At 40.3% G+C, this 19,188-nt stretch overlaps 12 protein-coding genes and 1 non-coding gene across 13 annotated transcripts; 8 read left to right on the top strand and 5 right to left on the bottom strand.

Moving 5' to 3' along the window:
• Positions 1-434: 434 nt before the first annotated feature.
• PKR1 (Pkr1p) lies at positions 435-872 on the bottom strand (the record flags this gene model as incomplete). Its single annotated transcript, XM_018367244.1, has 1 exon — positions 435-872. The coding sequence occupies one exon, from the start codon at positions 870-872 to the stop codon at positions 435-437; it is 438 nt and encodes a 145-aa protein (XP_018220178.1).
• Positions 873-1,261: 389 nt separating this feature from the next.
• NCW1 (Ncw1p) lies at positions 1,262-1,507 on the bottom strand (the record flags this gene model as incomplete). Its single annotated transcript, XM_018367243.1, has 1 exon — positions 1,262-1,507. The coding sequence occupies one exon, from the start codon at positions 1,505-1,507 to the stop codon at positions 1,262-1,264; it is 246 nt and encodes an 81-aa protein (XP_018220177.1).
• Positions 1,508-2,457: 950 nt separating this feature from the next.
• On the top strand, positions 2,458-3,072 carry RPL15B (60S ribosomal protein eL15; the record flags this gene model as incomplete). The annotated part of the gene is made up of 1 exon (XM_018367242.1): positions 2,458-3,072. One exon carries the CDS (start codon positions 2,458-2,460, stop codon positions 3,070-3,072), a length of 615 nt encoding a protein of 204 aa, XP_018220176.1.
• Positions 3,073-3,498: 426 nt separating this feature from the next.
• ADE17 (bifunctional phosphoribosylaminoimidazolecarboxamide formyltransferase/IMP cyclohydrolase ADE17) lies at positions 3,499-5,277 on the top strand (the record flags this gene model as incomplete). Its single annotated transcript, XM_018367241.1, has 1 exon — positions 3,499-5,277. The coding sequence occupies one exon, from the start codon at positions 3,499-3,501 to the stop codon at positions 5,275-5,277; it is 1,779 nt and encodes a 592-aa protein (XP_018220175.1).
• A 298-nt stretch (positions 5,278-5,575) lies between these two features.
• Positions 5,576-7,468, bottom strand: ASI1 (putative ubiquitin-protein ligase ASI1; the record flags this gene model as incomplete). The annotated part of the gene is made up of 1 exon (XM_018367240.1): positions 5,576-7,468. The coding sequence occupies one exon, from the start codon at positions 7,466-7,468 to the stop codon at positions 5,576-5,578; it is 1,893 nt and encodes a 630-aa protein (XP_018220174.1).
• Positions 7,469-7,772: 304 nt separating this feature from the next.
• On the bottom strand, positions 7,773-7,888 carry DI49_4207. Its single transcript has 2 exons — positions 7,850-7,888; positions 7,773-7,817 (listed from the first exon to the last, which is right to left on the bottom strand). It is a non-coding gene; the product is annotated as a tRNA-Leu (tRNA).
• Positions 7,889-8,586: 698 nt separating this feature from the next.
• Positions 8,587-9,168, top strand: SHH3 (the record flags this gene model as incomplete). The annotated part of the gene is made up of 1 exon (XM_018367239.1): positions 8,587-9,168. The coding sequence occupies one exon, from the start codon at positions 8,587-8,589 to the stop codon at positions 9,166-9,168; it is 582 nt and encodes a 193-aa protein (XP_018220173.1).
• A 280-nt stretch (positions 9,169-9,448) lies between these two features.
• SPC24 (kinetochore-associated Ndc80 complex subunit SPC24) lies at positions 9,449-10,090 on the top strand (the record flags this gene model as incomplete). The annotated part of the gene is made up of 1 exon (XM_018367238.1): positions 9,449-10,090. One exon carries the CDS (start codon positions 9,449-9,451, stop codon positions 10,088-10,090), a length of 642 nt encoding a protein of 213 aa, XP_018220172.1.
• A 590-nt stretch (positions 10,091-10,680) lies between these two features.
• Positions 10,681-11,911, top strand: ASC1 (40S ribosomal protein RACK1; the record flags this gene model as incomplete). The annotated part of the gene is made up of 2 exons (XM_018367237.1): positions 10,681-11,217; positions 11,489-11,911. 2 exons carry the CDS (start codon positions 10,681-10,683, stop codon positions 11,909-11,911), a joined length of 960 nt encoding a protein of 319 aa, XP_018220171.1.
• Positions 11,912-13,934: 2,023 nt separating this feature from the next.
• On the top strand, positions 13,935-15,020 carry DI49_4203 (putative peptide hydrolase; the record flags this gene model as incomplete). Its single annotated transcript, XM_018367236.1, has 1 exon — positions 13,935-15,020. One exon carries the CDS (start codon positions 13,935-13,937, stop codon positions 15,018-15,020), a length of 1,086 nt encoding a protein of 361 aa, XP_018220170.1.
• Positions 15,021-15,081: 61 nt separating this feature from the next.
• FOL3 (dihydrofolate synthase) lies at positions 15,082-16,365 on the bottom strand (the record flags this gene model as incomplete). Its single annotated transcript, XM_018367235.1, has 1 exon — positions 15,082-16,365. One exon carries the CDS (start codon positions 16,363-16,365, stop codon positions 15,082-15,084), a length of 1,284 nt encoding a protein of 427 aa, XP_018220169.1.
• A 504-nt stretch (positions 16,366-16,869) lies between these two features.
• Positions 16,870-17,250, top strand: MED11 (Med11p; the record flags this gene model as incomplete). The annotated part of the gene is made up of 1 exon (XM_018367234.1): positions 16,870-17,250. One exon carries the CDS (start codon positions 16,870-16,872, stop codon positions 17,248-17,250), a length of 381 nt encoding a protein of 126 aa, XP_018220168.1.
• A 290-nt stretch (positions 17,251-17,540) lies between these two features.
• On the top strand, positions 17,541-18,941 carry EUC1 (Euc1p; the record flags this gene model as incomplete). The annotated part of the gene is made up of 1 exon (XM_018367233.1): positions 17,541-18,941. The coding sequence occupies one exon, from the start codon at positions 17,541-17,543 to the stop codon at positions 18,939-18,941; it is 1,401 nt and encodes a 466-aa protein (XP_018220167.1).
• Between the last annotated feature and the right edge of the window lie 247 nt (positions 18,942-19,188).

Here is a 19,188-nt window from a genome sequence, read left to right as displayed (position 1 = left end):
CTTCTTTTTTAAGGTTCTTGGCGATTCGTTTGGAAACCTAATGGAAGTCCCAAATCTATTTATAACCGTCACAAAAAAAAAAACAGCTGTCGCTTAGACTGAAGCTAAAATTTTGGAAGGAATATAATGCAGATGCAGCCACTCAAAACGCTTGTTATTGGTGTGCAAAAGCGGAACAAATATACTTCCAAAAGCGTCGAACCGAACAATCTCTTTGTTGACGTTTTCTCTTTCATGTGCTCCACTCCATCCATTCTTGAGCCCAAATTTTTAATTGAAAAAAAAAAAAAAAAAAAAAAAGAAAGAATGCGAAAAGCCTTCAGGGGAGACCCTGAAGCGGCCAGAAAAAAAGTATTGCGGAGGTTACCCGGGCGTCTACGAGTATTACAGTATATCAATAACAGTTATAACTATGTACTTAAGTATGTATGAGCCTATGCCTTTCTCGACCTGGAATGCGTTTGAGCGGGTCTGGAACTGCCAGTGGTGTTCCCGCTTTCTTGCTTGTTATCAGTGTCGTTCGTTGCTTCGGTTTCGTTCTTTTCGTTGGCAACTTTATCCAGTTCATCGTTATCTTTCAACTTGACCAAGGATAGTTCGCTAATGAACCAGATAACAGTGATCCAGAGCAAAAGAGAAATGCCGAACAGAACGTAGAAGTGGATGTTGCCGTGCGTGGCGTAAATAAGCCACATCAAGGTCAACAGCAATGCAACGAAAGAAGCGTGTGTGGCGATGACCAACTGTGGGGTGGTCCCTGGTTCAAACACACTCTCCCATAACTTGACGAAAAAACTAGCCATTCTCAACGGTGTTTCAATGTACCTTGCTTGCAGTTTTCTGAACCGAGCTATGAAAGATCTTTGTTTCATCTATATGCCAAAAGAGAAGACCTTTTCTACAATTTTCCTCCACTCGAGCATCAAGGCAGCAAGCGATGGCCGGGTAAAAGTGTAAAACAAAGAAAATATTACTTTTTGATCGTTTTAAACAATGTATTAATTATAAATAATAGTACATTAAAAATAACGTATATAGGAAACATGCTAACGGCCCATAGGTCCGGTATATACAAAACCAGCCATTTGTGCTTTTTTTTCAATATAGCCAGACGCAGAGGATGTGCTCGGTTATGATATTATTATTTTTATTATTATTATTATTATTATTATTATGTACTATTCCTGTCTATCCATCATTCCTAATTTTATAGTACAACAGCAGCAGAAGGTTGAGAGGAAAAACACAGCTCCGAAAATTCTTAGATACCGGCACCTAGGACGAAAGAGCCGGCGGCGATGGCAGCCATGACGGCACCGTACTTCCAGGAGACTGGGTTGGCAACCATACCTGGGGCGGCGTTCTTGGAAGAGGTAGTGCTGTTACCGGAGGAGTTGGCGCTGGCACTAGCACTGGCAGAGACAGAAGAGGCAGCTACGGCACTGTTGTTGACTAGAGCACTGTTGGTCTGGACAGAGGAAGAGGAAACGGATGAAGAGCTGGCCATTTTTGAAGATTGTGTGTATGTGGTGGTTTTTATTTGGTGGTTATTGCTGAGATCTGAAAATGAAACACCAAAAGAACAATCTATTACAGAACTAACTGATCTGCTATCCGTAACTGTATTCTGATTGTTTATATACTTTTTTTAACTGTTCCACGCTCGAGACTCCATGAGCMAAAAATAGAATAGACCCGCCATGATGTTTTTTACCAATATGGCAGTATGGTTTCCGCATCGGGCAATACAGCAAGCATCCTGTACTACGTCAACTCGGAGGCGTGTTTCGCAATCTTCGTGTTCCGGAACGCAGCGACGCGTTGCCTCCATGCAGCCCAGGAAGGGGGGTTCTGGCCACCATCGTCGAGGCTAAATCCAGCCCAGCCCGGTGGCTGCTGCAGGAGGGAGACCGGGCTGGGTTGTGGGCTGCTGAGCTGTTGGGCTGCTGGGCTGCCGGTCCGTGGCGGCACCGCCTCTTCCGCAGCCCCTGTGTGTGCAGCAGAGAGCACACGCACAGATCAGGTCAGATCAATTCAAATCAGGTCCGATCAGGAAACACATTGTGCGCCATTGTGCTTGGGTCTTTCTTTTGGAAGGAGTGACTACTAAGACAGTCTTGTTGGCCTGTGGTACCATCTTGGTATTGACGCAGAGTTGCCTGAGCTGGGGGGAGGAGTAGGCGCTCTTTCATTTTTTGTCGCACCGCTTTATCCTTTCATAGACTAAATTGTTATTGCTATACCTAGTTTTTATTTTTTGATTGTTACCCGGCGGTTTTCTGTTTTTCCTTCGTTTTTATTTTTTTTCTGAACCGTTACATTTTCTTCGTCTTTTTTTTTTTCAGATGTCCTTCATTTACTTAAGCAATTGAATATATTTCAACCTGTAAAAAGATCTTATTCTTTAACGTCAAACATAAGCAAACACAAACACAATCGTAAACAACCACACGAAAAATGGGTGCCTACAAGTATTTAGAAGAGCTGCAAAGAAAGAAGCAATCCGATGTTTTGAGATTCTTGCAAAGAGTCAGAGTCTGGGAATACAGACAAAAGAACGTCATTCACAGAGCCGCTAGACCAACTAGACCAGACAAAGCTAGAAGACTAGGTTACAAGGCCAAGCAAGGTTTCGTGATTTACCGTGTCAGGGTTAGACGTGGTAACAGAAAGAGACCTGTTCCAAAAGGTGCCACCTACGGTAAGCCAACTAACCAAGGTGTCAACGAATTGAAATACCAAAGATCCTTGAGAGCTACCGCTGAAGAAAGAGTCGGCCGTCGTGCCGCTAACTTGAGAGTCTTGAACTCTTACTGGGTTAACCAAGATTCTACTTACAAGTACTTCGAAGTTATCTTGGTCGACCCTCAACACAAGGCTATCAGAAGAGATGCCCGTTACAACTGGATCTGTAACCCAGTTCACAAACACCGTGAAGCCAGAGGTTTGACTGCCACTGGTAAGAAATCCAGAGGTATCAACAAGGGTCACAGATTCAACAACACCAAGGCCGGTAGAAGAAAGACCTGGAAGAAGCATAACACTTTGTCCCTATGGAGATACAGAAAATAAACTAATTAGAGCCCTATATACTTCAATATTAGTACATAAATACATTCCTTCAATCCATCCATTCACATCACCTTTCCGTTTTCGATATTTCCTAGTTTTCCACTCTTAGGTGCGCGGGTAAGCTGAAAGATGTGTAGTTTTTTGACTCTTTCTTTTCCAACGGGAACGATATTAATCATGCCAAGTCATGTCACTGCAGAAGTCAGTGTAATTCATAAGAAGAGCCCTGCAAGGTATCGCGGAATACCCAAAAATGAACTGACTCCTCTTTCATAACTCGGTAATATTCCATTGGAGCATCACGCTTGTTCTATGTATATAAACGTAAACTTGATTGAATCTTCAGTATTACGCTACTTAATAAGCACGATTATATACGATTATAGTTGTTCTAATTAGACAATCAAGCACATATCATCATCAAATATGGCCAACTACACAAAAACTGCAATCCTATCAGTCTACGACAAGACAGGTCTACTTGATTTGGCCAGAGGTCTAATCGAAAAGAACGTTCGTATCCTCGCTTCTGGTGGAACTGCTCGTATGATTCGTGATGCAGGCTTCCCCATTGAAGACGTGTCCGCTATCACACACGCCCCAGAAATGTTGGGCGGTAGAGTGAAGACTTTGCATCCAGCCGTTCACGGTGGTATCCTTGCCAGAAACATCGATAGCGATGAGAAAGACTTAAAGGAACAACACATCGAAAAAGTCGACTTCGTTGTCTGTAACTTGTATCCTTTCAAGGAAACTGTTGCCAAGGTGGGTGTGACTATTCCCGAAGCTGTCGAGGAAATTGACATTGGTGGTGTCACTCTATTAAGAGCTGCGGCCAAGAACCACACTAGAGTCACTATATTATCCGATCCAAAGGACTACTCCGAATTTCTGGGTGAGCTATCCAACAACGGTGAAATTTCCCAAGACTTGAAGAACAGACTAGCTTTGAAAGCTTTCGAACACACAGCTGATTACGATGCAGCAATTTCTGATTTTTTCAGAAAGCAATACTCTGAAGGGCAAGCCCAGATCACTTTACGTTACGGTGCCAACCCACATCAAAAGCCAGCTCAAGCCTACGTCAGCGAACAAGATAGCTTGCCTTTCAAAGTGCTATGTGGCTCCCCAGGATACATTAATTTGTTAGATGCTCTAAACTCATGGCCATTAGTCAAAGAGTTATCTGCTTCGTTGAATTTGCCAGCTGCAGCCTCTTTCAAGCACGTTTCACCAGCTGGTGCCGCCGTAGGTATCCCATTGTCTGATGTGGAAAAGCAAGTTTATTTTGTCGCTGACATTGAAAATTTGTCTCCATTGGCATGTGCCTACGCAAGAGCTCGTGGTGCTGATAGAATGTCTTCATTCGGTGACTGGATCGCTCTTTCCAATATAGTTGATGTACCAACCGCCAAGATTATCTCAAGGGAGGTCTCCGACGGTGTCATTGCCCCTGGTTATGAACCTGAAGCTTTAGCCATTTTGTCCAAGAAGAAGGGTGGTAAGTACTGTGTTCTACAGATCGATCCAAACTATGTTCCAGGCTCTGTCGAAAGGAGACAAGTATACGGTGTTACTTTGGAACAAAAGAGAAATGACGCTATAATCAATCAATCTACTTTCAAAGAAATTGTTTCCCAAAACAAAAACCTAACCGAGCAGGCGGTAATTGACTTGACAGTTGCTACCATCGCTTTGAAATATACTCAATCCAACTCAGTATGTTACGCAAGAAATGGTATGGTTGTCGGATTGGGTGCTGGTCAACAATCCAGAATCCACTGTACAAGATTGGCTGGTGAGAAGGCCGATAATTGGTGGTTCAGACAACATCCAAGAGTTTTGGAAATCAAATGGGCTAAAGGTGTGAAAAGACCAGAAAAATCAAACGCTATTGATTTATTCGTAACTGGTCAGATTCCAACTGAAGAACCAGAAAAATCTGAATATGAATCTAAGTTTGAAGAACTTCCAAAACCATTTACTCCAGAAGAAAGAAAAGATTGGTCGAGTAAATTAACCAATGTATCGCTATCCTCAGATGCGTTTTTCCCATTCCCTGATAACGTTTACAGAGCCGTCAAATCTGGTGTCAAATACATTGCTGCTCCATCTGGCTCAGTCATGGACAAAGTCGTCTTTTCAGCTGCCGATTCATTTGATTTGGTTTACGTTGAAAATCCAATTCGTTTGTTCCACCACTAGTTGACAGTATAGTTGAGTTTTATGGACCATAAAATAGAATGAGCACCGATCGATGTATAGTTTATTCTTTCTCTCTCTAATGATATAACCGCCTCTGACAGGTTTATATATACTAATGATACAAAATGTTAAATATAATTTGCACTTGAAAAATTTTTAGAAAACAAAAAGAAAATACTAAATTGCTCTCTAGAAGATGCTTAAAAATTCAGTATCTGGACGCAAGCTCTGAACGTGACAGTTGTGGTGGTATGCTTATATGACTGTCCTTCAAAGGCCGTGTAAACTGTATATTATCTTACGTATGGCTTGAAATTGGATGAACCTTACAGTATCCATGGACTTTACCCCTACAACACACGCAAGTGCTAAATCCACGTAAACCTAAAGAAATTCTACAATCTTCGCACAGGGCAAAGCATCGACAAGGCCATAGTATTGTATTTCTCTCATTGACTTTGCACACTGCACAAGATAGATCAAAGTCACAGTCTTCACCGGACGGTTCGCTAATTCCATTTAGTGTGGAACCTGAGAGGAATGCTCTTGTTGAAGTTTTATTCGATAGTAGTTTTTGTTGAAGGATATGACTAGTTGAAACGATCCAATCATAATCTACAGGAGTTTCAGTTTCCTCAGGAGAAAACAAATCCAACAGGGCGTCATGTGTCTCTTTGCAGATAAGGGTTTCTTCTTCCAAATTCTCGTCATCGGAATCCCAGAGTGACTCAATTTCAGAAGGTTCGTAATCTCCAGAGAGGTCCTCGTTGTTAGTGTTGAGTAATTCGAAATCTTCGTCGTGGTCGCTGCTGTCAATTTTGGCGTTATTCACATGGTTCTTCTCAGCTGTATTCGGCACTTTGAATGGCTCGTTATAAGAGGTGTCGTCGTCTTCGTCGGTAAACCATTTATTTTTGAAGACAAAGAATAACTGACCAACCAACTTCTTCATTATATATAATATGAAGTTTGGTAGCATCAAGAAGAACCTTGGCTTTGATATTGATGATCCCCGCTTCAGGAAGTCAGAGGTTTTGTCATCTTTGCCTGATTGCGTAAGTTCGTTTAAATAGCCGCTGATATAGAATCTTTCATTAACATTATCCGGAATGTTCACAGCAGGAAGCTCTCTCCGTATACCCTTTTCCATCAGTTCAGTTCCAGAACATAATAACAGGGCAAACTTGGTGGCCATACCTGAAAAATCTTCTTCGCCTGTGTAATTCAAATACTTTTTCCAGTTTCTACTGAGTGGGTAAAACTGTAAAAGCTCACAGGCATTGTTAGACTTTCCAAATGGATTCCACCTAATTAAGCATGATAGTTCAAAGATTATCAAAGAAATGCAAATAATGCAGATCGCGAATATTTTTGGGAAATGTCTAAATTTTACTGAAAATGGAAGGCTTTTCCATCCATCTTGCTTGACTCTTATACCCAAGTAATAAATATGACAGAGGTTCAGGATAGTACTGAAAAGCAAGCGGTAATTTCTGATCCTGAATATTTCTACTAGATGGATTATTATTCTGCTTGAAATAGCCATTGAATAGTCTATAATGTGATCGGGTGAACCAATTAATGTAATGTCATTTCTCGTCATTGTGTAAAACTGGATCGATAGTTCAAACAAAGAATAGTCGGTACCCTCCAGCGGGCTAGAGTTACGCATAATGGTAAAAATAGTTTCAACGCAATAAGAATAGGCGAATGCGTAGAATATATACTGTAGTATTTTGTCTGGGGCAAACAAAGGGCTGCCCAAGATGCTATAATCTTTACCCAATATGAGTGGCCCCAATGATACAAAGGCTAACACAGCGACTGCTGAGACGTGGAAAACGTTGATCAACCACGTTGGCACAGTGCGTCTGGCACCGTTCGTGAGAACGGCATAGTACACCACGAATCTGTTGAGAACAATGGCAATTATGAAGCAAAAAATGGCATATGGACAGAAGAAGAAGCCTACCGTATCAAAAACAGATCTTAGGGTAGGAGGGATTTCTTCAGACTTGACGGTTTGATCGTATTGTAAACTCACAGCCCCTACAAAGGATAGGCCCAGCCTATACGGGAAGTTGATAGTGTTTGCGAAGGTAGAATTTCCTGGTATTATACCCTGTGATGTTTGATTCAAATAGCTAAACGAGCTCATGAAGACATTGTCAGAAGAATTTGAAGAGTTCATATTCTCAGCATAATTTTCATAGAGGAACAAAAAAGACTAAATCAACAAAAAACTTACTTCAAAAGCGCAAATCGTTTATCAAATATAATTACGAGCAGAAAATATTCTATTATCGAAAGTAGTGAATCCCGTCAGAGAATGAAGCAATGCTTTTTAAAGTTCGTCTCAGGCAGACCAGTATTTTTTGATTATATGTGTTTGCTAATACCTTTTGGCACCGCTTATATAATTGGCTTCATAGCCGTGATCGATAATGATTCCTTAAAGGGGCGGCATCAAAAATACCAGAAAAGGAAAAAAATAATGGTTGCTAAGAGATTCGAACTCTTGCATCTTACGATACCTGAGTATTCCCACAGTTAACTGCGGTCAAGATGTTTTTCTTGAATCAGGCGCCTTAGACCGCTCGGCCAAACAACCGCTTATTTGTTGAAGTTTTTCTTCTAAAGTTCACCCTAGTCCACAAACTAGGACTGACTAGTGGCTGTGTAACTGCATGTCAACTACGGAAACCCATTTCAAGAGATTTAATTACAATTCACCAGAAAGGGGTTGTTAAATTACTCATTCCCTGGCGACGGAGGGTATCTTAGCGAACTGTTTGTACAGGCCTTTTTTTTAATTTTAGTTACTAAAAGTAGTAAAAAGGTCTATTACTCGGTTCCAACAAATAATTCTTTTCAATCTTAATGGTGATATTTATATGTTTAAAAAAACGGTTCTATTGTCTTCCGAAGGTTACTACTGAAATATGCAGCCTAGAACGTGTTCCATACGTTATGCTTACAAGAAGTTTTACAAGACACCACAATCTTTCTGAATGTATGGAGAAAAAAGAAAAACGGAACTGTACCGACCGCTCTTACATTAACATCTCAGTGTATTTGCCATTGTAGAAGCGGCACAGGTGTTCTATCTCTCAGCGTTTCCATCAAAGATACACTGACGACTCACAAGCAAAAAAAGGGATTAGGGATACCGGTTTTGTCACTGAACAAGACTGACGAAAAGGCCAAATAGCGGCAAATAAAACTGTAACATTTGTTTAGTCAAGGATCCCATTTCTACTACCGCAACGACGACTTGCTAGAAGTTCCAATATTGTTGTACAAAAAACCATGAAAGTGACAGTTCAAAAAATACCCTCTTTTTTACTCAGGTTCAATAAACCGAGTCTACTTGTGCCAAAAATTTCTTCTCCATTCTTTTTGCACAGTCAAATCTTCAGGGATAACACAAGATATTTCCATGCTGGTTGTGTATCCAAATTAGACCTTCGGTCGGGCAATCGTGAAGAGGAGCTTTTAGTATCCCAGAGAAAACAAAGACCAATATCCCCACATCTGACCATTTACGAGCCTGAAATGAGTTGGTACCTCTCTTCCTTGCATCGTATATCCGGTGTCTTATTAGCTCTCGGATTTTACGCTTTCACCATTACTCTGGGTGTTACGACACTATTGGGGATGCAGACATCCTTTCAAGACCTAAATAAGTGGTACCATGAAAAGCTACCCAAATGGTCCCAATGGCTACTTAAAGGATCAGCAGGATACTTGTTTGCGTTCCACTTTGGTAACGGAATTAGACATCTCGTCTGGGATATGGGCTACGAGCTAACCAATCCCGCGGTTGTCAAAACAGGATCTGTCGTTTTAGCTGGTACGCTGGTCTTGGGCACCTATTTACTGGCCCAATAAAACGAGAGTAGGGAAGCCGTACTCCGAGGCACATTTTATAGTCCTCTCCCTCAGAACACATTTATCTTGGTGCTTTGATGAGATTAGTTTATGTAGTGTAGCATGTTTATAATTACCGCCGCTTTTTTTGGCAGTACTACCCGGCCGCAGGGAATGACGCCAAAATGAAACGTAAACAAACAATGAGGTCTTTAAGATTGCTATAGTGTCTTTAATCTTTAATACAGACGGATCAGAACACACAGAGGACCAACAAAAAATAACGTCACAAAAGAAGCCAATGTCACAAAAGGAAAACATGCTCGAGAGTCCTGCCGAATTTCTGAAAGAGGTGAGAGAAAGCTTTAATATACAGCAGGATATTGATGCCATGAAAAGAATCCGCCACGATCTTGATGTCATAAGAGATGAAAGTGAAGCAAGAATTACTTCAGAAAACTTTAAAGTATCTGAGTCGGGCAAAAAGCTGAACACAGAGAGGATAAACATCGCTAAGTTGGAAGGCGATTTGGAATATACTAATGAAGTAGGCAATGAGTTTGGCAGCAAAGAAGAGCTGGTTAGTCTACTTAAGGATTTGGACGGGCTAGAACGAAATATCGTTTCTCTTCGTAGTGAGTTGGATGAAAAGATGAAAATGTACATTAAAGATAGCGAAATTGTATCTACGGCAGACGGTTCCGAAATAAATCCAAAGATGATCGAATCCGAGCTGGAAGATCAAAATACCATCACTCCAGAGGCAAACGAAAACATTCTAAAACTAAAACTGTACAGATCGCTAGGGGTAATATTAGATTTAGAGAATAATCAAGTCCTTATCAATAGGAAGAATGACGGTAATATAGACGTTTTACCCTTGGATGACAACTTGAGTGACTATTATAAGACCAAGTATATATGGGAAAGATTAGGGGAATGAAAATTCGGAAGACCACATACTCAGCAAAAAGTGATATCAAGTACATGCAACTGCAATATTGACTTCTTGAACAGGGCAAGATTGTACCAAGTTGGTGCGTTCAAAACCTATAGCCTTGCTTACTGTGAAGGCTGGTGGAGACTTCATATCAAAAATAAGGCCTATAACTCCAAACTGATTGAAGTAGCAGGGCCAAAGCCGCAGCACAATTGAACCGGCGATAACAGTATATACTCACCCATGATCTCCCATCAATATGTCTATATGCGCTATACCAACCACCTAAACTATTACTGACAAGGTACGGATGTTATGCTGTCTTCATTTTTGGCCGTTCTGAAAATTTCTTAGAGAAATTGCACCGCTACAGCGAAAATCTCAGAACGTTTGTTGAAAAAAATTTCATCCACGCAACTTTTTTTCTCAGATGATTAAGACCACTTTCCAGACACTGGCCCATTCTTTCATTTAAATATATCCTTCTCCATCATTTGTATTTAAGAATATTTCTCCTTGGAATCCTTTTTCTTATTTTCTCTTTATTTTTTACATATCTCAATTGAATAAAACAAAAGTAAATAAAGTGAAAAATGGCATCTAACGAAGTTTTAGTATTGAGAGGTACCTTAGAAGGTCACAACGGATGGGTCACATCCTTGGCTACTTCTGCTGGTCAACCAAACTTATTGTTGTCCGCTTCCCGTGATAAGACTTTGATCTCCTGGAAGTTGACTGGTGACGACCAAAAATTCGGTGTCCCAGTTAGATCTTTCAAGGGTCACAGTCACATCGTTCAAGACTGTACTTTGACTGCTGACGGTGCTTACGCTTTGTCTGCTTCTTGGGACAAGACCTTGAGATTATGGGATGTTGCTACCGGTGAAACTTACCAAAGATTCGTCGGTCACAAGTCCGATGTTATGTCCGTTGACATTGACAAGAAGGCTTCCATGATCATCTCTGGTTCCCGTGACAAGACCATCAAGGTCTGGACTATCAAGGGTCAATGTTTGGCTACTTTGTTGGGTCACAACGACTGGGTTTCCCAAGTCAGAGTTGTTCCAAACGAAAAGGCTGACGATGACTCTGTCACCATCATCTCTGCCGGTAACGACAAGATGGTTAAGGTATGTGATATTTTTTTTTCTATTTTTTTCCATGGTAAATTAAGATAACAAAACAGTGAAGGAAAAGGATTGTGGATTTGAGTACATTATTCAAATGATGTAATAACATATTTGCTACTTCAGACGGAACTTCGCGTTTCGAATGAGACATACTAATTATCACCAAGATCTCTGATGAATAGCTCAAATACGCATTACTTTTTTTCACTCAAGAAGTTGAAATTTACAGTGTTTTAACCAAAGTATTTATTACTAACAATCATTAATACAGGCTTGGAACTTAAACCAATTCCAAATTGAAGCTGACTTCATTGGTCACAACTCTAACATCAACACTTTGACTGCTTCCCCAGACGGAACTTTGATTGCTTCTGCTGGTAAGGACGGTGAAATTATGTTGTGGAACTTGGCTGCTAAGAAGGCTATGTACACTTTGTCTGCTCAAGACGAAGTCTTCTCTTTGGCTTTCTCTCCAAACAGATACTGGTTAGCTGCCGCTACTGCCACCGGTATCAAGGTCTTCTCTTTGGACCCACAATACTTGGTCGATGACTTGAGACCAGAATTTGCTGGTTACAGCAAGGCCGCTGAACCACATGCCGTTTCTTTGGCTTGGTCTGCTGACGGTCAAACTTTGTTTGCCGGTTACACCGACAACGTCATCAGAGTTTGGCAAGTTATGACTGCTAACTAAGAATAGTATATAAGCACATTTTGTTGTTCTTTTATACGTATATTTTAGTTATAGGTCATGTTTAAAATGGTAAAAATAAAGAAAATAATTTCTATATTTGTAATGTATAATAATAATCGTCATAGATTTTGAAGTAATGAAAACAATTCATCGCGAGGTGAAATAAAACATGGTTTCCGTTTACTACAATATATACTTATGTACAGTTAAGGTATTTATCATTTTTGTCAGGCTCGTCTCCTTATTTTTACTGTGGTATCAATTAAGATTCTTCTTTCTTGGCCGCTTTCAATACGCTTGTCTTTTGTAACTCTCTTTCCGCTTCAGCCAAGAGTTCATTAAAATCAGTTTCTTTGGCCATCGTGATTGAATCTTTAAACAGTTTTTCTGCCTTAGCCAAAACACCTTCATGTAAACTCAAAACGCCCATTCCGTAGGTAGATAAAGCAATTGATTGCGCGACCGACGGATCGAGTTGGTCCTTGACGTGGAATCTAATCTTCCTGTTTCTTTTAGCAAAGCTAATGACGCTATCGTAACATTTATGTGCTCTCTCTAAACACAAGTCCCGATTTTTGCGTACAAATCGCAAGGCTTTGATGTATGTTCCCATGTCTAATTCCTGATCAGGCTCTGTCTTTCTCTTTTGTTCTAGATGATTTAAATCAGCTTCCAGCTTTTCTGCCTGAAGATAGAATAGTGACCCCAAGTTTGCTTGCGACAGTAATATTTGTCCTGGCGGCATATCTGCCATAACCATCCATTCCACACTTGTTATCTTACAACTTAGAGCTGCAGTTATGTCCTTTGATGACAAACAGTAAGCTGTGTATAAATCTCTAGCGGTGAAAAATTCTTCCTTGAAGGGTTCCCAAGCGCTGCTATTTTTTTCCAGGTCCAAAATCATATAACCTTGGTCATCAAACTTGATGTTTTCTTCACTGACATATGTTTTAAAATCGTCATTGGGGTCTCTATTGATATCCTTTATCATAGAGAGCTTCTTTTTCCTTTTCTCAAAAAATTCCTTTAGCTCAGGGGATTTGCTTAGAATCTCTTCCTGAGCTAACAGCAAATGCTGCAGCAATCTTTTCTTGCCACTTTCTATATCCTTATTGATTTCTAACGATTTGATCAAAATTCTCAAGTCTTTTCTTAAAACTTCGCCTCTCTCACTTTCATCAATTTTACCAGGAACGTTCAGTGCTTCGAAAAACCGGCTTAATAATTCTTGATATATGCTTTGTGCCTCGTCAAGCATATTTAGCTTTTCGTACATTTCAGCGATCTTTAGCTCTATTCTTGTATAATCGTCCGATAACGGATCCATATGAAAGCGATCACACGCCTCCAAAGTTTCGATATATCGCCTTAACGATTCATTATAGTTATAGTCCATTCTGTCACTTTCTTGCCATATGGCTTCTTTCCAGACACTTTKCGCTAAGATCGGTATCTTCTGTTTCTTAGATTTACTTTTGTACCAGAGCATCAAACCTACCATAGAAATGCCAATGAAAGAATACATCAAGCCACGATTATTCTTGGCGGGGCTAGATTGGGGTGTTATTGGTGGTCGAGGAGGTGTGCCAGCTGGGAACCCAGGTACCGAGTCCGGCTGTTGCGCATTGAATTTCGATGTTTGCGGTCTTATGTCATGTAGGAGGCGTATATGAGAAGGTTTCGTTGGCCACGCTGAAAGGTTCAAGGCAAATAATTGTCTCTTGTTTAACCTTTGCGACAAATGCATTTTTCGTAGAAGCATAGCAGAAAAACGTTGACCTTTTAATTTCCAGTCCCTTGGATGAGATACTTTGCCTTGCCCTTGATCCTCTATGACTAATTGGAATGGGTCTACTCATTTGTAAAAATGTTGATATTGTGCAAAAGCATTTTTACAAGGCCGAAACCCCAGAAAAATCCTGGATTTGACGGGACCAAATTTAAAGAGAGCAACTAAGGGGATGACCAGTTCGCTCCAGCAAAACAATTCAATGTCTGGACCAACTAGCTGCAATCCAACATGTGCGGCCGGTTTGCCCTTGCTTACGATAGCGGGGATTTGTTTAGATTGTTAGAGGAATGGAATATACCCGTGAATACACGCAAGGACACCTCATCGAATGATCGACGTTCACAAGACGAGGAGATCACTCCAAATCAGGCTGTTGACAATCACGACATTTTCGAAGCTTCTTACAATATTGCACCCACCAAATACTCCGCAGTATACCGTTCCGATACCAAAGCCATTCAATTTATGAGATGGGGCCTAGTTCCCTTTTGGACCAAAGATGTTTCGCAGTTTAAGACGTATCGTACCTTCAACGCCCGTTTAGAGAATCTACAGGAAAGCAAGATGTGGATGAGACCTTGTGAGAAAAAACGGTGTGCCGTACTAATGAGCGGATATTTTGAATGGAAAACTGTTGGAAAGAAGAAGACCCCTTATTTTATTTCAAGAAGAGATGGTAAGTTGATGTTTGTAGCAGGAATGTATGATTACTTGGAAAAAGAAGATCTGTATACATTTACCATAGTTACAGCAGGAGGACCCGAAGAGTTAGAATGGCTGCATGAAAGAATGCCCTGCGTTCTGGAACCTGGCACCAAGAGTTGGGATGCTTGGATGGATGTGACTAAGACGGAGTGGAGTACTGAAGAGTTGCTAAAGCTATTGAAGCCGGAGTACGATGAATCAAAGTTACAATTTTATCAAGTCACAGACGATGTGGGGAAGACTAGCAACACCGGAGAACGGTTAATTAAACCGATTTTTAAAGAAGATACAGACATGTTTAGTGTGAAGACAGAAAAAAAAGGCACTGGGTTTAAAACTGATAATGAAGGAGAGATTAATGATGCTAAAGATAATGCTGAAGCAGTGAAAAGCGAAGATAATCAAGAAGGAAAGGAATATTTAAAATATGCTAAAAAGGAAGAGCACGAGAGAACAATTCCAGCAGACGAAACAAGTATAGGCGATCGAGTAAATAAGGAAAAAAAGAATAAATCATCAAAGGACAAGGGAACAAAAAGGAAGAGAAATATAGTGGATATGCTAGGAAATCAAAAAAATTTTAGAGGCAAGAAAGAACTGAAGAAGTGATTATATAAAAACCTTTTTTTCTATCAATATTTTATATAGTGTTGTTCTTTCGCTACTTTATTTACTCTTTCGAATGATTTTTATGGATACGTAACAATTCTCCACATAAATACAATGACCCGCATACAACAATTGGTCGTCTTTGATCCTCTGTTGTAAGAGCCAGAGAAGGTAGTACCTGATGCAAATTACCTTCAATTGTCACGTTCTCTGTATATCCTTTAGTCAAGATAAAATCTTTAATCTCGTCAGGTTCGGTGGCATGAATCCAGGGCATGCCTTCCACGTTATTAAACTGTGTAAGGATAAGTCGATCTATTGGTCGCAACAAAGGCTGGCACAGTGGCTCTAAGTTTTTGCCGGCGGTTACAGCCATGACAAAGGTCAGAGCTTGGTCTCCGTATTCTTTTCTTAGGTATTTGGCCAATTCTATTGCTGCCGAGCCGTTATGAGCGCCATCCATTAGTATGGGCAATGTCTTCTTACTCAATGGGTCATAACAGTAATCCATACGATGTAACCTACCTGGCCAGTCCACTTCCGTTAGTCTCGCAGCCACTTCGTCTTTACTAATATCAATAAGCCCGTTTATCTGCAAGTAATCCAACATACCTATAGCCACTCTAAGGTTGAAGATCTGGTATTCTCCGTTTAGGGGCAGCTCAGATAAGTTGAAGACACCCCATGCCTTCGTGTCAATGATATTTCCATTAAGTTTGGGATCGGTAACGTAAAGTCTCGACCCCAAAACTTTACACTTGTCTTCCACGACACTTATGACACTTTTATCATTGGTTCCATCAACTACAGTAAAGGGCACTCCCTCTGTAATTATACCAGCCTTTTCTTTGGAAATTTCAGCCAACGTATTTCCTAAAAAGCTCTCATGGTCTAAACCGATTTTTGTGATACCACAGCATGCTTTATTTGAACCAGGAATAGCATTGGTCGCATCCAGTCTACCGCCAAGGCCTACTTCTATAACACACCATTGACATTTGACATCATAAAAATATTTGAATGCGGTACACGTTAGCAATTCGAATTCCGTGCATTTCAAAGAGTGTGTATTGTTTAAAGCTTCTAGTTGCAGCCTAATATCTCGATATTGATCCAGCGGGATCGGCTTGTTATTGATCGTAATGGAATCCGTAACATGGACCAAGTGCGGGGTGGTAAATTTTCCAATTTGGTACGGTTTCTGTTGCAATATAGAGGATAGATAACTACAAACCGACCCTTTGCCGTTCGTTCCTGCTACGTGCAACACTCTCAGTGACTTTTGAGGATTGCCCAAATGCTCTAATAGCCTGGTAATACGGGAAAGTCCCAACTCGATAGCCATTTCGGTGCAGTGAACAAACTAAGAACACCCAATAGCAATATAATCCTTTACTGGTGTGTTTGATACCTTTTCATTAAACACCATCTTGATTTTTTTGGGTTCAATTTTTCAATCAATATTCCACTAAGAAAAAACCCGAATGAACCAAGGTTTCATAAGGGCTTCAAGTTTTTATGTGAATAAGACTATAGCATCTAAGATCAACCAGAAAATTCACTATGAAATGTTCTGGAAAGGTGTAATTACAGACAAGTTTATTTCTTCATTTTCTATTATAGTTTTGTGTATTTTTTTCTTGCCACAGAGACGATTATAATGCTCGTTTTATTTTCTGAAAGTGATCAAAGTAGATAGACACTCTTGTTCGGAGATCATACATCGTCTCATTTTGATACCTTTTCGACTTTTTTCATTACTTGCGTTGGAAAAGAATCAATTATCTCTTCGCGCTAATCAGAGAAGAGGTTGTTGGATCAAAATAGACCACGGTGCAAACATGCCATTATGGACAGTGAGAAGAGACGAGGAAACACAGCCATGCAGCCACCATATGTGCAGGAGCGTTTGAAGTCGTTAAATGAAGTGGAAAGTCAACTGTGCTCTATGTTGCAAGAGGCGTCGCAGGTGACTTTCATATTTGGTGAATTGAAACGTGGTAATGAATCTGTAAAACCGCAATTTGAGAATCATGTAAAACAGTTTTACGAATTACTAGACAAATCAACTACGCAGTTGCGCAAGGAAATAAAGCTCTTGGACGAAAACGTTGGAACAAGACTACTACCCATTAACGTTAACAAGAAGGCCCTAGGTCAAGATACTGAAAAAATGGAGGAGCAGCTAGATTTACTATCTGTAATACTGGACCCTTCTCAGTCCAAATAAGCCCACAGAAGCCGGGACATTTAGATATAAATGTTTACATATCACATACATATCACATTCATATGAAAATATACCATTGAAATTCACTCCTACTTACGTTGAATGAACGAAAATGAGTTTAATAGTAGTGAAAAAGAAAAAAAGGAAGGCGTATTTAAACTGAAACATCAACGAGTGTGCAAAAGAAATCACAAACCTAGAGTATTTAACAGCCCAAGCTAGTGTCGTGGCAGGGAATAGTATCGCGTGGTGTCAGGAAATACGATCTGAGCCTTCTATATCAACTAAACATGCCCGCTCGAGAATATAATTATGAAGAAAATTTTGGTGGATATAGCTCATTAGATGAGGATGATTCAGACAGGGACTCTGAACGTAGACATCATGATCCAAGGCACCAGGCTGCAGCAACAAGTCCAGCAGGTGCATCAAGACATGCTGTGCTAAATAGATACATGGTACCAGGCCGAAACATCAATCCCCTTTTCAGACCGACAGGCCCCGTTCAACCTTCAATAACACATACATCAGCATCAGCATCGGCAACAGATTCCACAACTAGATCAGATTCTGGAAGGCCGAAGGAGCCTCCTGAAACCAATTTCAACGCATTTCTTATATCGCAGCTGACCAGGATGGAAGAGCAGAATTCGAACCTAAAGGAAGAAATCTGTTTAATGAAAAAGGAACAAGAGCTTTTTTTCCTAGAAAACCAAAAAAAATTAGAAAAGGGATTCAAAGACATCAACAAGTATGTCGAGGATGTTTCTGCGTTGAAAGAGGTCTTCAAAGAGGTAGTGGGGATTATGACCGGGGAAAGAATACGATTTATAGATCACACTGGAGAAAATGTTACTCCTCAGGAAGCTGCTCGTATTGGAAATCCGTCAACTAGCACGCAATCTCATCAGGCTCACTCAAGACTAACGAATTGGCAAGAATACAGCATGCACGCAAGCATACTGGCCGGTGATCCTCGTGTAAAACCTGAACCAGGACTAGCTGACTTTGAAGCTGGAGAATACGATGAAGGTCAAAGTGATGGTAGCGTTAATGATGAGGGCGTTGCTCTCAATAACCCGAGTATCATTCATAACACCAACGATAACAACAGTCAACAGGACCATGACATTGAAAACGGGAATGAAGGTAGGAACAGCGACAGAAACGTCGGAACGTCTTATAGACTAAATCGTGCAATTCAAAATGTCACAGATGCAGCTCGTGAATATTTCGAAGGCTTGCCTGGACAACCATCAGTACTTTCCCTTGAAAGAAGGTACGGTTCCACTTGGAGACGATCAGCCAAAGAAAGAACTCTTTTTACCAAGAGGATGACCATCATCAAAAGAATAATAGATATAAAAGAAGATCCAAGCAAATATGGTTTGTCATTGCCTGGTAATAAAATAAATAGGAACCAAGCTATAAAAGWGGTAGAGAATATTCGATTAGGCAATAATACATTCAAGGGTCACCATTGTCGATTATCGATGTCTCAATTATACGAGTATTTTTCCAAAAGAATGGACAAACTTGAAGATTATTCGTTGACTCTAAAAAGAAGAGGTAAGCCAAGAAGGATATTTTTATTGGAAGAAAGAGAAGCTAGACTATCGCTACAACAACTAAACGGAGTACCAAATACCAGTACTAGTACCCCAGAAAACGACCATGTCACTGAACGCTAACAAAACGTCAAATTGAAAATATAATAATTCCAAGCGTTCAATGATGCAGCATAATTTATATAAGCATTTTATAACAATAGACATATACCATTTTGACGTGCATTTCATGCTGCCTCACAGGTATATTCAGCTAAATAGACAATTCAAGTGAACTGAAGATTCAATCGGTTCAAAATTTTTTACATCGTTCAAACATTTCATATCAGGTGATCGGTACGAAGATCGGTGTAGCCGATATGACTATTTG

Source organism: Saccharomyces eubayanus, chromosome XIII (assembly GCF_001298625.1).
Source record: "Saccharomyces eubayanus strain FM1318 chromosome XIII, whole genome shotgun sequence".
Lineage (NCBI taxonomy): Eukaryota > Fungi > Ascomycota > Saccharomycetes > Saccharomycetales > Saccharomycetaceae > Saccharomyces > Saccharomyces eubayanus.
This window is presented reverse-complemented; position numbering and strand designations above follow the sequence as displayed.